At 51.4% G+C, this 13,937-nt stretch overlaps 3 protein-coding genes across 3 annotated transcripts; 1 reads left to right on the forward strand and 2 right to left on the reverse strand.

The window, feature by feature from the left end:
* Nucleotides 1–577: 577 nt before the first annotated feature.
* On the reverse strand, nucleotides 578–1,516 carry LOC117833227 (uncharacterized). The gene is made up of 2 exons (XM_034712657.1): nucleotides 1,211–1,516; nucleotides 578–1,117 (listed from the first exon to the last, which is right to left on the reverse strand). The coding sequence occupies exons 1-2, from the start codon at nucleotides 1,514–1,516 to the stop codon at nucleotides 578–580; spliced, it is 846 nt and encodes a 281-aa protein (XP_034568548.1).
* A 3,174-nt stretch (nucleotides 1,517–4,690) lies between these two features.
* LOC117833228 (scarecrow-like protein 3) lies at nucleotides 4,691–6,349 on the reverse strand. The gene is made up of 2 exons (XM_034712658.1): nucleotides 5,969–6,349; nucleotides 4,691–5,779 (listed from the first exon to the last, which is right to left on the reverse strand). Exons 1-2 carry the CDS (start codon nucleotides 6,347–6,349, stop codon nucleotides 4,691–4,693), a joined length of 1,470 nt encoding a protein of 489 aa, XP_034568549.1.
* A 1,743-nt stretch (nucleotides 6,350–8,092) lies between these two features.
* Nucleotides 8,093–10,946, forward strand: LOC117866365 (BTB/POZ domain and ankyrin repeat-containing protein NH5.1). The gene is made up of 2 exons (XM_034750565.2): nucleotides 8,093–8,925; nucleotides 9,789–10,946. The coding sequence occupies exons 1-2, from the start codon at nucleotides 8,452–8,454 to the stop codon at nucleotides 10,740–10,742; spliced, it is 1,428 nt and encodes a 475-aa protein (XP_034606456.1). The 5' UTR covers nucleotides 8,093–8,451; the 3' UTR covers nucleotides 10,743–10,946.
* The last annotated feature ends 2,991 nt before the right edge of the window (nucleotides 10,947–13,937 follow it).

Here is a 13,937-nt window from a genome sequence, read left to right on the forward strand (position 1 = left end):
TTATCGAAGCACCGCCTCCTGTCCCGGAGGTTCAGCTCCACCCATTGCCGACCCGTCAGGCGTGGCAGCTCAACTGGCGGGTTCCGTCTAGCACGATGAATGCTGCGAAGCTCCGCATATGCGGCTGCAGCTCCTCCTAAACATTTCATATCGAACACAGAGCTGCTATTGCTGCCGGTGTCACTGTTGTGTTCCTCTGCACCACTCATACTTCAAGTACCTGTCGAAAATGAAAACACAGCTTATAAGACAAGGTGAACAACGTTCTGTATACTGAGAGGAGGTACAACTAGTTTGCAAAAAAATTGAACGTAACTTAACTTCAAAGTAACTTAGCAACAAAACTTATACGTACAACTGAACAGATACAACTAACTAATAGAAATGGTCAACAGTCAGATACACCTGAACAGAAACAACCACTAAAATACCAGAGAAAGGTTCAACGATCATTAACTTAAAAATGTTCAACTCGGCGCACATAGAAAGGTTCAACGATCACTACTAGTTACAGAAGCTAACAATAATGTTCAACACAACACAAGTGCAACTAAGCTAACAAATAAGCAGGGCACCATCACTTCTTGTGCATCATGTTCCAGTAGAAATTGATCCAACTCAATCGGGCATCTTTTGTGCCCAACCCCATGAACGTGGACCGACACTCCGCGCTCTGCCCAAATGAAAACATAGCCTGGTTGTGAAGCTCCGACCCCTGCTCTATACCATCTTCTTTTAGGATCTCAATACAACGCGAGATTTGGTCATGGATACTCGGCGCACGTAGCAGGCTCCGCTTGGCCACACTCTCAGATAGTTCCCTAATGTACTGCTCCAAGTTGTCACTTCTTTTTTTGGTGGGACTGTCCACAGAGAACTCTCGGACCGGCCTTTTTGACATGGCACGAGCACTGACACGAGCACTACTAGCAGGGGCGGGGTCCTGCTCCAAGTCCACGAAATTGCCCTCAGTCCCCATGCTAGGTGTGTCCTCACGAATACCTCCGGCCGTCAGCAAGGTGCCCCTGTCTTGGGGTTCGTGGCCATACAACTCAAACAACTCGTTGAGGAAAGGTGGAGGCTTCACAGAACTCGACTGGGACCTCGCCTGGGTGTCCTGCAATGTCCCATCAAAGTAAAATATCAGCATCGCAAACAAAACAGTACAAGTAAGACGATCAGTAACTTAGGGCCATCGCAAAGTACGTACCTGTTGGTCCTGCTCCCAATACGTGGCATCAGCAGACACACCACCAGTTTGTGTGTCGCGCCCTAAACCAGATGAGGTTTGCAATGCCCGCCAGCCGATGAATTGCCTCCTCAAGTTGTTGAGCTTGTTCTGCAGCTGCTTCATTCCCAATTGCAATCCAGTTTCTGCCCTGAACCTGGAGTGCACATTCCTCCATCCCAACTTAGTGAGGCATCTATCGCTCCAGTTGAGCTGGTTCTTCTGTTCAATGCACAAGTCCAGCAAAATTTTTGTCGTGGGCTCATCCCAGCTGGCACGGTTATTCATCTGAGCATACAGGAGCTGCAATTATATGGCACCGATCTATGGACAACTACGACCTACGTACACAACTAAGCAATGTAAAATAAAGAAATTGTTACTTGCCTTAGCAGGTGCTTTGGGGCGTTTGTGGCGGAAATTGTACGGGCACACGGGGGGGGGGGGGGGGGGGGAGAGCAGGAACCAGTCGATGACGATGCCAGTGTGGGCACCCTTGAATCTGCCTCAGTGTTGTGTTCCTTGCACCCTTCCTCCTGAAGCCTGAAAGGTGACAAAAAGAAATCACAAGGTCAGCACAATGTGACATTCAGCTTGCATCTTCGACTATCAGTGGCAAAAAATTGCTATTCACGAGACTTGCCTCTAAGATCCAAGTAAAAATCAGGAAGTGCATGCTATCAGGACCTTTTTAGTTTAGCTGACAATCCTGGTGCAGTCAAAGGGCTAATGTCTACTCCAACTAAGTCTCTAAGACATTGTCAATTCATACTGCATTTATACTTATATTTTGTACACTTTCAGCAAACTTCTCACAGTATATCTAAAAAAATACTTGCATACTTGAAAAGGAAATAAAGGTCCAAATATCATGAGAAAACGCATAATTCCACCCACGTTCACTTAAACTTTCCATTGCTACTTATGTCAGCTAACTGTGAAGTAGTCTAGTATGTAACAGGGAAACAGGGAGAAGAAAGTATGCCTCCAAAACCAGGGGAGAAATTAAATCAACCAATCAAGCTATAACCTGATATTTCAGTTTCAGATACGCTTGCTGTAAGGAATAACCCATGAAATAACCTCAATCCTAGTTTGAGGCCTTCCTTTTGTCACAATGGGCAACAATAAGCATTAAGGTATGTACTTGACCAGATCTTATATCTAGTGAAATGTCTTCATATTTGGTTGCGCAGAAACAGCAATGGTTTGCAAAAAGTTGCAACGCAGAACAGTCATGAGCTCAGATTGAGCATGCCCGCTGAAGAAAGCTCAAAACTTCAGCAATCATGAGAAAGATTCTGCATGATGCTGAGTATCCCATAGAAAAATCAAACCCTACTCAAACAAGTCAGTTGCCCAGCAGCATGTCTAAAAACAGGAAGCATTTTACACATTTTTGCTGCTGGGTGCAAAAATTGAATCGAGATTGACACCTGCCTTAGTAGTAATTAGGACACTACTTGCTAATTATTGAGTACAAACCCAGAATTATCAAATGAAAGTAAGGAACGCAGGATTAGCATAACACATTAACCATGATAAATAGGCATTTGGCGAGAGGGACACAATCTATCAACCTATGACTTGTCTTCGCTTCACAGTGATTATCTTAGTCCCCTTCTAACATACAGAAAAATAATCAACCAATTCAGTGTCCACTTGAATGTTTCAAACTATTATCAAACAATGCAACCCGATGAAATCAACGGCAGTATAATTCAAGGTTGAGGTGTTCAGGTTTCATGCCTAACAGGAATCACATCCAGAAATGTGAGGTGAAAGCATTCATTCATTCACTAGCGGCATACGGATGGGGTAGCATCCATACCTGTGAGCGAAGGGGATGCAGGGGGCGACGGCGCGGGAGACGGTCCTTCCACCCGATGGCCCACCGGCGGCGGCAGCGCGTGCGCCGGCTCGGAGCTGCGGCGGCGGATCCGGAGGGACGGGCGGCGGCGGATCCGGACCGAGGGACGGAGGGGGCGTCCAGCGGGAGGAACGGCGCCGTCGCCCGGCCGGATGGGAGGGAGGGAGAGGGCCACTCCACGCCTCACCGGCGGCGGGGAGCGCGCGGTAGCGAGGGAGCGGCGGAGCGGAAGCTGCGCCGGCGGCGGATCCGGACGGGCCGCGCCGGACGGAGGGGGCGAGGAGAAGCAGGACGGACGACGGCGTCGCGCGGGCGAGCGCGACGGAGCGGCCGAGCCGAGGGCCCACCGGCGGCGCAGACCGGGCGGAGGGGATGGAGCGGGGGAGCGGAGGGAGCGGCGGCGGCGGATCCGGAGCGAGGGACGGAGGGGAGCAAGCGACGGAGGGGGCGAGAGGGAGGCGCGTCGGTGCGTCGGCGCGTCGTTATCCCTTCCAACGGCTTCCGCGGATGCTAGAAGCCGCAGCCATCCGAACGGCTGGGCTGAAAAGCCCAGCCGCAAAAAGCCCAGCCGCAGCCAACCGAACGGGCTGCAAGTCCTATACATTATGAGGCTGATTCTATATGAACCAGGTCCTATGCATAGAACCAGGTCCCATACAATATAATATAGGGAGAATGGGAGAGAGAATAGAGGGATGGAGGGCTGCGGGTCCCATATTCATAGATTCAACTCGGTTTTATACATTGGAGCTAATACAACATGTAACATCAAATCATTGTGGGACCCACGTGTACCATACAATGCTGGTGCCCTAAGCGATGACCGCCACCAATCTCCAAGTTGCTTCCCGGCGACGACTTCTGTACCATGTTACTGGACCAGCTGCTCATGAGATCCCATACCTGAAGGCCAATTAATTCCTCGCCATCAGTTTAACTGCTGTTAGGACTTTACTCTGGACAAGTAGCCATGCGAAGAACTTGTGCTTTCCTTCCATTTGTGCTTTCCAGATAGACTGAGGTTCAAAGCTGGAGAAAGATCCACTGAACTGAATTATATAGGCTAACTTGGAACTATATTCCCTGGTTGTTGTCCATCTCCAAGATATCTCATCCGGTTGATCTGAAAATTGGATATCTTGCACTAGATCCTACAAGAGAACGAATTCTGTCATCTCTTCCACCGTGCCATCCTCCATAACCCCTCGTAACCCCCTGTCCACTTATGATTGATATCATCCTCATAAACATTTCGATGTTTGCGCCAAGCTAGCTTATATAAATTCGGGCCATGATGAGTTCCAAAATTCTACCTTTAGCACATCAAGGGCCTGTTTAGTTTCTTCCAAAATCCCAACCTTGGCACTATGCAAAAAGAAGATTCTTCGGCGTATCAAACTTGCGGTACATGCATAGAGTACTAAATGTAGACGAAATCAAAAACTAATTGCACAGTTTTGTTGTACTTTGCGAGACGAATCTTTTGAGCCTAATTAGTCAATGTTTGGACAATAATTCACAAATACAAACGAAATGCTACAGTTGCGCACTTATGGCAGAATCTCCCAAATTGGGAACTAGACCCAAACTCCTCAAAAGCTATGTACAGGACCGGGCGGTGCTGACAGTGACAGGTAATCACAACCAATTCCATAAGCTGCTCCTCTGTCCGGCCGCCACGCCGAGACCGAGTAGAGAGGCCACGACTTCCAGCACAGCAGCAGGCACCCCCCGTGCTCTCTGCTCTCACAGCCTCCCACCCCGCACCTCCTCAGCACGTCGTCCCCCTGCCTCAACGCGATGTAGCTCAGGGGCACGCCGCGGAACCCGGCGACCTCCATGCGCAGAGCCCACTGGTGCAGCCGGTCGTGCCGCTCGCGCCGGCGGGCACCGTCCCGCAGGAGCAGGTCCCTGATCTCCTCGCTCAGCACCGCGCGCTCCACCTCCGCCCGCTCGGCGGGCGGCCTCCGGTACGCCGCCGCCGCCGCGTCCAGGCTGTCGTAGACCGCGGCGTAGTGGTGGAGCGCCTCGGCGAAGCGCTTCCGGAAGGAGACGCCGTTGTGGCTGGCCTCCTGCTCGGCGAGCACCACGATCTTGGGCGACACCGTGGCGCGCGCCGCGGATAGGAAGCCCGCCAGCGCCGGCGGCATCTGGAACGGAGGGGTGGTCAGCGGCGGCGAGACGAAGCCCAGCGGCGTTGCGGGGCTGCGGTAATAAGGGTCCTCCTCCTCCTCCTCGCATGCGGCGCCGCCGCCGATGCTCAGCGGGCACGAGTTGGACGCCATCTGCTGCAGCCGCGCGACGCTTGCCGTCTGGTTGGAGCGGTGCCCGGCGCTGAAGCTGCTCGCGGCTTCATCGGCGGCGGCGAGGAGGCGGTGCAGCCGTAGGGTGCAGACGATCGCGCGCGCCTCGCCTGATTTCAGTCCGAGGACGCCGTGCAGGTCGCTGAAGTCCAGCGTCTCGATCTGGCCAGCGACGCAGTGGACCTGGAGTGGCACGTCGAGTCGGTCCGCTTCATCGACGAGCGACTCTGATACCTTGGCGAGGAACTCCTCGTCGTCGTGCACGATGGTGAGGCGCAGGTGCGGCGCGCCCTCCGGCAGGCTGCGGAAGACGCGCAAGAGTTGGATCCACTGGCATGGCTGCGCGGCAGGCCCAGCGAAGTCGATGACGTGGACGTTCTGTTCATGGTAAAGGTGAAACTAATTTTGTTACTGTTACAAGTAGCACAATTCTTTACGGTAAAACTGATAGTGTCACTGGTTCGTATTGCCAGTAATTCCTAGTTTTGCTAGGGTTTAGCACAGTTATTTTTATTAGCGCAGTTCAGGACTTAAGGTGGACGACTAGCACGCAAGCCAGAGAACAACCTTTTCGTTCTCCATGGCCTCGAGGATGACTCGGTTGGCGACGGCGACGGCGGCCTTGGGGAACGGGCTGAGCTCGAAGAAGCTGCGGCGGGCGGCCCTCACGCAGCGGCGGTCGAGGTGGTCGGAGGGATCGATGAGCGCGTCGGCGACGGCCGGGACCATGGGGCGGATCAGGCGACGCGCCAGGCAGTCGGCGACGGGCACGGCCAGGCGCGGCAGCGGGCCGCCGCCCGTGGCGGCGGCGAGGCCCGTGGCCCGCGAGAGCCAGCGGGCTGCTTTCTCCATGGACCCGGCCTCTACGTCGGCCGCGCACTCGCATAGGGCCCGGCCCAGATGCGCGAGGCGCCTGTCCGGGCCGTTCTCAGCAGGAGGAGGACGCATGGTCTGTTCTGACAGACTGACAGTGTAAGGTAAGGTCACCTGCACACTACAGCTCCAGTATTCTGACTAGGAGCAGGCCTTACAAGCTGATGGCCTTGAAGCATTTATACAAGAAGATGCTTGCCATGTAAGCAACAATGGCGGATTTGGTGAGAAAAGACAGGGTTTCTTTTACTGCTAATGATGGGGATTTGGATGTAAAAAAACAGGCTGGGGCTCATATGCATCTGAGACAACTAGGGGCCAGGTGCTGACAAACCAATCTCGTTGGAGCAATGCTGCTTTGGACTGGAATATCCACTTTTGTTGCCACCGGATATGAGGACATTTCCGTCATGGGGTGTTCGTATCCACTAGGAAGCAACGGACAAACTTACTTTGTAGTCATCCTCCTAGGACCATGGAGGGCAAAATGTTTTCCATAGCCGCCATGCTAGGTAAATTTCCTGGATTATATACTGCACTGGTCCGGGTTTTCACAGCTTGGTAATCCCGAAATGGAGGCGTGGGGGCCCAACACGAGGTTAATCCGGCCCAAAACAGTGGCCATGCAAAAAGTCTCAGTGATCCAGCCCATTACCATTTATGCATGTCGACACTGCTGATTATGGTATTTTTTTCCATAAAGAAATAAAAGAGAAAAAGGCTGTGGTGACATGCAGGAACATTTGAATAATGTACAAAATAGTTGCCCGTGTACATCCATGTGGGATTCTAGGCATTTCGCTATTTTTGTGTGCACGTGCACCGCTACTTGGCAAAGTAATGGCCAATTTCTTTTTTTTTTCCCGCCAATTTCTCTAACCTCTTACCTTTTTGGGGCGGCTCCTACTCCCCACATCTTGGATTTTCCTTCTTATTTTGTCGACTCAACATTTTTTACTTAATGAATTTGTTGAGTCAACATTTTCCCATTGGTTCGACGTTTTTCGTAAATAGTTTGACTCAACATTTTTAGTGAGCCAATAACTTTTTTTTATACAAGATTTGTTGGTTCACAATTATTTTATAAGAAATGTTGATTCAGCATTGTATGTTGACTCAATTATTCTTCTACAAACTTGTTGAGTTAACATTTTGAAGTGGTTTGATATTTTATGAATACAGACAATACAATTTATTTTTTTTAGGTGTCCACTATATATGTAGCGAAGTAGTGGTGCACCACTGAACAGTAAGCCTAGGTTCTAGTTGAAGCAGAGATGTGTAATGGGTGGTCGGGAAGGACGAGGGAGGAGATGAGGAGCATGTAGCACATTGGCGGCATTGAGTGATCATGAGAGGCGTGAGAGAAAAAGGTGCAATCTCTTTGTGGGATAGAAAGAGAAAGAGAAAAATTGAGATGGTATTAAATAAAACACGAACATTCGCTAAATATGCAATATCAAATTAAAGGTGCTCTTGTAAAATAATAAATATATTGTAAACGTAAAATGGTCTAATAACAAGTCTTTAATTTGGTCCAAAATATTACTCCCAATATTCAGAAAATTATCTCCAATACAAAATATAGTCACATTATATTTTCATTTATCAACGTTGCATATTGTACGGCACAATATTATTCTTGGTTGGATGGTCCATATGGTTTTCACTGTCCATAACCAAACACAGTAGCATTTCTACTTGCGTCTCCCACCTTTTGACCAAGGTTGATCCAGTCCAGCCATGCCTAATAAGATCTCGACCAATCACAAGCTCAGCTTTAACCCGATGGCTGCCGCCTTGCCCCCCTCCGATCCCTCGCCACCATTGCCTGTGTCATTGTGCGCGCAGAGTGCACACATCAATGGCACTGTAGACAAAGACTGTAGAGCGGCGTCCCCACCCACGAACCACAACGCCACAGCGTTCCTCCCTGTAGCGCGAAGGGGACCGAGGCTGATAGCAGTGAGCGCACGCCTCTCCACCCTCCCCTCCCTAGCTAGCTTTTCCATCGTCTTCCTCCCTCCACAGTTGCCCGGCCTCCTTTCTTGCCATCCTGCTTGCTTTCCCCTCCCAACAAATCTCTCCAAAATCCGCGCCTTATCTCTCCAGAGAAAGCCGGGCCGGCGGCTCGCCTTTACCTCCCTCCCAGCAGCCAAGGGCCTGCACATGAGATCATGAGCTCGGAGGACTCGCTCAAGTCCCTCTCGCTCGACTACCTCAACCTGCTCATCAACGGGCAGGCCTTCAGCGACGTCGCCTTCAGCGTCGAGGGCCGCCTCGTCCACGCCCACCGCTGCGTCCTCGCCGCCCGCAGCCTCTTCTTCCGCAAGCTCTTCTGCGGCCTCGACCCCAACCACCAGCCGCCCCCGCCGCCGCCGGCACTCGGCTCCCCCGGCGCCCGCGCCGCGGGGGCCGCGCCGGAGCTCGTCATCCCCGTCAGCTCCATCCGCTACGAGGTGCTCGTCCTCGTGCTGCAGTTCCTCTACAGCGGCCAGGCGTCCGTCGCGGCGCCCAAGAGCGGGCCGCTCCCCGGGTGCGGCGCCAGGGGATGCTGGCACACCCGATGCGGCGCCGCCGTCGACCTCGCCCTCGACACCCTCGCCGCCGCGCGCTCCTTCGGCGTCGAGCAGCTCGCGCTCCTGGTACAGGTGGGGATTTCGTCTCGGGATCTGCAGCTAATCGATCCACACCTCGGCGCCATCGATTAAGCGTCGCTCGCTTAGCCCTGCCCGCCATGATTGATTGAAGCTGGAGCATCTTTTCGTGCGGCATCAATTCATTCAAGACGGAGCCAGAGAATCGCCCCTGCATGCATGCTCGACTAGATCCCTAGGTTGCCACTTTGCCTTTCTGCTTCATGGCCTACTGTGCCCTCTGAACCTGCGCCAGTATCATCGGCAGAATCCCTTTCGCTTCAGTGCTCGATCGAGCTCTCTCTTCTCTTCTCGCATTATTTTATCGATTTTTTATCGCGTCGTGCGTGGAATCTGAGAGGGGGGAGTGTCCTGGGCTCCTGGCAGGGGCTGCAGGAGGGGACTGAGTCGTCTCTAGTCTCTCACAGTCTCGCTTGCTTTTCTGCCGCTTCGCGTCTGCACTGCACCTGTCATCACTTGTCATGGATGGAGGCCTCTGACTCATCTTTACTAGGAAGGGTCTTGTCACGCCCTTGTTTATGTCTGCTGTCCCTTCCTCACATCACATCCCATTGCACGCGCTGCATTTCATCGCAATGCAATTTGCATAGTTATTAGGGTTTGATCGATCCAGCTTCTTCCAACAGCTCGACGCCGTGCATCATTTCCGAAACACCTTGCTGTACAACTGCCATGCCGATGCAAGTACAGTCAAGCTCCATGCTGCACACATATTGCTGCGATGAGAACTATATATGCAGTACATACATTCTGATTGATCCATTCGGCACTTCATTTTATGCTGCTAATCGCCTGCAAATTCTGTCTGATTATTATCGAATCTGGTACTAACCGTGATTAGTTTTGGCGCATTGCAGAAGCAGCTGGAGAGCATGGTAAAGGAGGCGTCCGTGGACGACGTCATGAAGGTGCTCATGGCGTCGCGCAAGTTCGAGATGCAGGAGCTCTGGGCCACCTGCTCCCACCTCGTGGCGCGCTCCGGCCTCTCCGCCGACCTCCTCGCCAAGCACCTCCCCATCGATGTGGTCGCCAAGATTGAGGAGATCCGCGCCAAGTCCCCCGTCGCCGCCGCCAACACGCCGCGCTCCCCGTTCCTCACCCACCACTACCTCCCCATCAACGCGCCGTCCTCCGCCGCCGACCGCGACCACAAGATCCGCCGCATGCGGCGCGCCCTCGACGCCGCCGACATCGAGCTCGTCAAGCTGATGGTCATGGGCGAGGGCCTCGACCTCGACGACGCACTCGCCGTCCACTACGCCGTCCAGCACTGCAACCGCGACGTCGTCAAGGCGCTGCTCGAGCTCGGCGCGGCGGATGTCAACTCCCGCGCCGGGCCGACGGGGAAGACGGCGCTGCACCTGGCGGCGGAGATGGTCTCACCCGACATGGTCTCCGTCCTCCTCGACCACCACGCCGACCCCAACGCCAGGACGCTCGACGGCGTCACCCCGCTCGACGTGCTCCGCGGCCTCACCTCCGAGTTCCTCTTCAAGGGTGCCGTGCCGGGGCTCACGCACATCGAGCCCAACAAGCTCAGGCTGTGCCTCGAGCTCGTGCAGTCTGCGGTGATGGTGACCACGCGCGACGAGGGCGGCGCGCCCGGCGCCGGCGGCGAGGCCGGGGGAAGCGACGGCGGCAACTTCCCGAGAAGCGACGCCGACGACAGCTTGGTGAGCCTGACAATGAACTCTACGCTCATGTACCAGGGCCAGGAGATGGCAGCGGCGGTCGCCGGCGAGGCGAGGAAAGGGAATAGCGGCGGCCGGGGGAGCCCCTCCAACTTGTACTTCCCCAATGGCTTCCCATAAGAAGTAATCCTTATCTAGCATTGTCTTTTTTATATATCCATCCATGGATCTTTCTCAAGCTCTGTTTGAATCTTTTGTGTGCGCATTTTTATTTGAGATTGTGTAGCTAGCTTGCTACTGTTTAACTAGGAGATATGAGCAAGAATCTCATGGTATTTGATGTGGATTGTTCGATCTCGGCATGATTGATCCATTGAGCAGCAACTGTTGCTTTGTTCAAATTCTCCACCACTGTGATGAAAAATCTTGTAATGGGGCTTCGTTCATTCCATCCAGTCCAGAGCTTGCTATAGCCAGCTCCAGTAGTTGTTTTTTCCCCTTTTTGCGAAACAGCTAGCTCCAGTAGTAGTGTACAGCATGGAGGAGGATTTAGCTGCTGGTGTTTTTACATGTCTTTATGCAGTGCAGCTTTTGGAGACTGTAGAAGCCTTTGGACGGTAGGAAAGCGGGGTGCAACCTCATGTGAATCATTTATATTGGTTGGGGAGCGACTGACATTTTTTTTTCTTTTTGCCACTGGATTGACAAGACGAATCTAAGCGTGGATTTGAATGGTACAGGAATTGTGCATACATTTCTCCTGTTATATAGCTAATTTGTCCACAAATCTTTATTCTATACAACTATTTTGAGATCTATCAACTGTGCCCCATGGAGGAGTTGCTCATAAATTTCTCCTGTTTTAACTGAAGTGTTCCCTTGGACAGGCTTTAATATTAGCAATGCAATTAGCATGGTTCTGCACAACATCAATTCAAAGCATTTCAATTAGCATGCATGCTTTTTTTGCACAACATCAATTCATAGCAATTCAATAATTAGCATGGTTCTGCACATCATTAATACATGTCCAACATGAGTCTTGGCGAGCGAAAACCCGGTTAAAACATGAGCTTTGCCAGTCAGCTCACAAGGAGCAACTAATTAGTGCCACAAACAATGGACAAAATGCGTCTGGTAATCAAACATGAGAATTAATGGTTTGCACTTCTAGTACTATTTAGTGATTGCTTTTCTCCTAAATTCTATCATTGGTTAACTGGTTATTCACCACTCTTCCTGCTTGCTTATGCCAATTCTGCTCAGTTTTACAGTAAAACTTTCCATATTATCAAGGTTATGCAATTTTTAATTCCCTCCCTCACGAAATTAGTTGGTTCGAGGCTGTTAATCCTTAAAATCCTTCTAAATCCATAATTTGTAGTACACATAGCTATTGAACCATACTTATTGAAGTTGCCAATAATATTGCTTGACCTCTCCATATATATTAAGGGACAATAGCTACACAAGACACGGATTTGCATAAAGCCCTTTTACAAAAATAGCAACGAAATGTTTGAATATTAATTTTGCCTTAACTAGAGAGGAAAAGAGACCCTAAAACAAGAGAGGGAGAAAAGAACAATTGGCTACCATGCTCACCATCTCTCTTACAATTTATGTTTTTTTTGGGATATCATACACACACGAAAAAGGTATGAAAAAACCTTCTTTATCTATCATGTTTTAATTGCACTACCAGAAACTATCTACAATTTGCGTGTCGCGGTGGGGCACTACCGGAAACAAGAAGTTTGCCGAGTGCCTGAGCCACTCGGCAAAGGCCCAAAAACTCTCGGCAAAGAGTTCGCTGAGTGTTACACTCGGCAAACGACACTCGGCGAACTTTCCTACGGCAAACGGTGGAGTTGCCGAGTGTCGAACATCGAGCACTCGGCAAATGATTTGCCGAGTGTCAAAACGCACTCGGCAAACATTTCGGAAAAAAATTAAAAAAAAACAGAAACAGCCGCCAGCCGCCGGCGCCGGCCATGGCCACCACGCCGCCACCGGCCGCCACGCCCGCTGCCTCCCGCCACCACGCCGCCTCGCCCGCTGCCGCCCGCCACCACGCCGCCTCACCCGCTGCCGGATCCGCACCAGATCCGGAGGGGAGAGAGCTGGGGGCCACCGGATCCGCGCCAGATCTGGAGGGGAGAGAGCTGGGGGCCGCCAGATCCGCGCCGGAGGGGAAGAAGGGGGCGCGGATACGGCCGGAGGGGAGGGAGCCGGGGAAGGAGAAGCCGGATCCGGAGGGGAAGAAGGGGGGGCGGCGGGGCCGGGGGCCGGGCGCCGGGCGGCGGCGGCGGCGGGGGGCGGGGGCGGGGGCCGGGCGTCGGGCGCCGGGGGTGCCGGGGGCCGGGCGGCGGGCGGCGGCGTGGGGGAGAGAGGAAGAGGTGGGGGACGGGTGGGGGTTGGCGGAGGAATGAAGCAGATGCAGGGGGCCGGGTGCGGTGCGGGGACTAAGTCCTCGACGGTTGGGGAAAAAAAAGGTCGCCGAGTGTCCTAGGTGTGACACTCGGTGAAGGGTTGTTTGCCGAGTGTCTAACCTAGGACACTCGACAAAGTTATTTTAAAAAAAAATAAAAAATATCTAACAGTTTCAAAAAATTGTCAAAATTTACATGAAATAATATATATTCTCTATTGACTATACAAAAAGTTTTGTAGTCAAATCAAAACTCGACCGTCATTTTGACTCGAAATCTTATGCAATCCTTCTCAACGTTACTATTATTCTTCTGAAATCCTTCGGTTTGTAAACATCGTACGTGACGAAATGTGCAAAACATTCTCAATTTTTTTCCACAGCCTCCACGTATGATATCATCACATCATGACAAATCTCATGATTTTCAGACTTTGCTTGTTTTTTTATAATTTAAAAATACCACTGCCACACGTTCGTGGTCGTGTTTCCTGAACAAGATGTTCGATGTTCGAAATTTCTTGTCATTTCATAGGTCAGGTCTCAAATTGGGCCAAATAACATGAATATCATTTTTCTACTCATTTTATTCTATAATTTGAATCACTTGCGGTTCAAATTTGAATTATACCAAAAATTTTCTTAAAATACAATTAATTAAATAAATATAGCAAACAAATTCAAAAATATACTAAACTTTAACATTGAGTACCACATGTTGTATGTGGGGAGTAGAAAAAATTTCAAGGTGGAAAGAGGAAAAAAATTATTTTTTTGCCGAGTGTCGGAAAAAACACTCGGCGAACCCCCTCTTTGCCGAGTGTTTTTTTTGACACTCGGCAAAGAGGGTGGTTTGCCGAGTATTTTTTTTTGGACACTCGGCAAAGCCCTGATTTGCCGAGTGTTTTTTCTTTGTTTTTGGCTTGGCACTCGGCAAAGAGCTT

Source organism: Setaria viridis, chromosome 8 (assembly GCF_005286985.2).
Source record: "Setaria viridis chromosome 8, Setaria_viridis_v4.0, whole genome shotgun sequence".
Taxonomy (NCBI): Eukaryota; Viridiplantae; Streptophyta; class Magnoliopsida; order Poales; family Poaceae; genus Setaria; species Setaria viridis.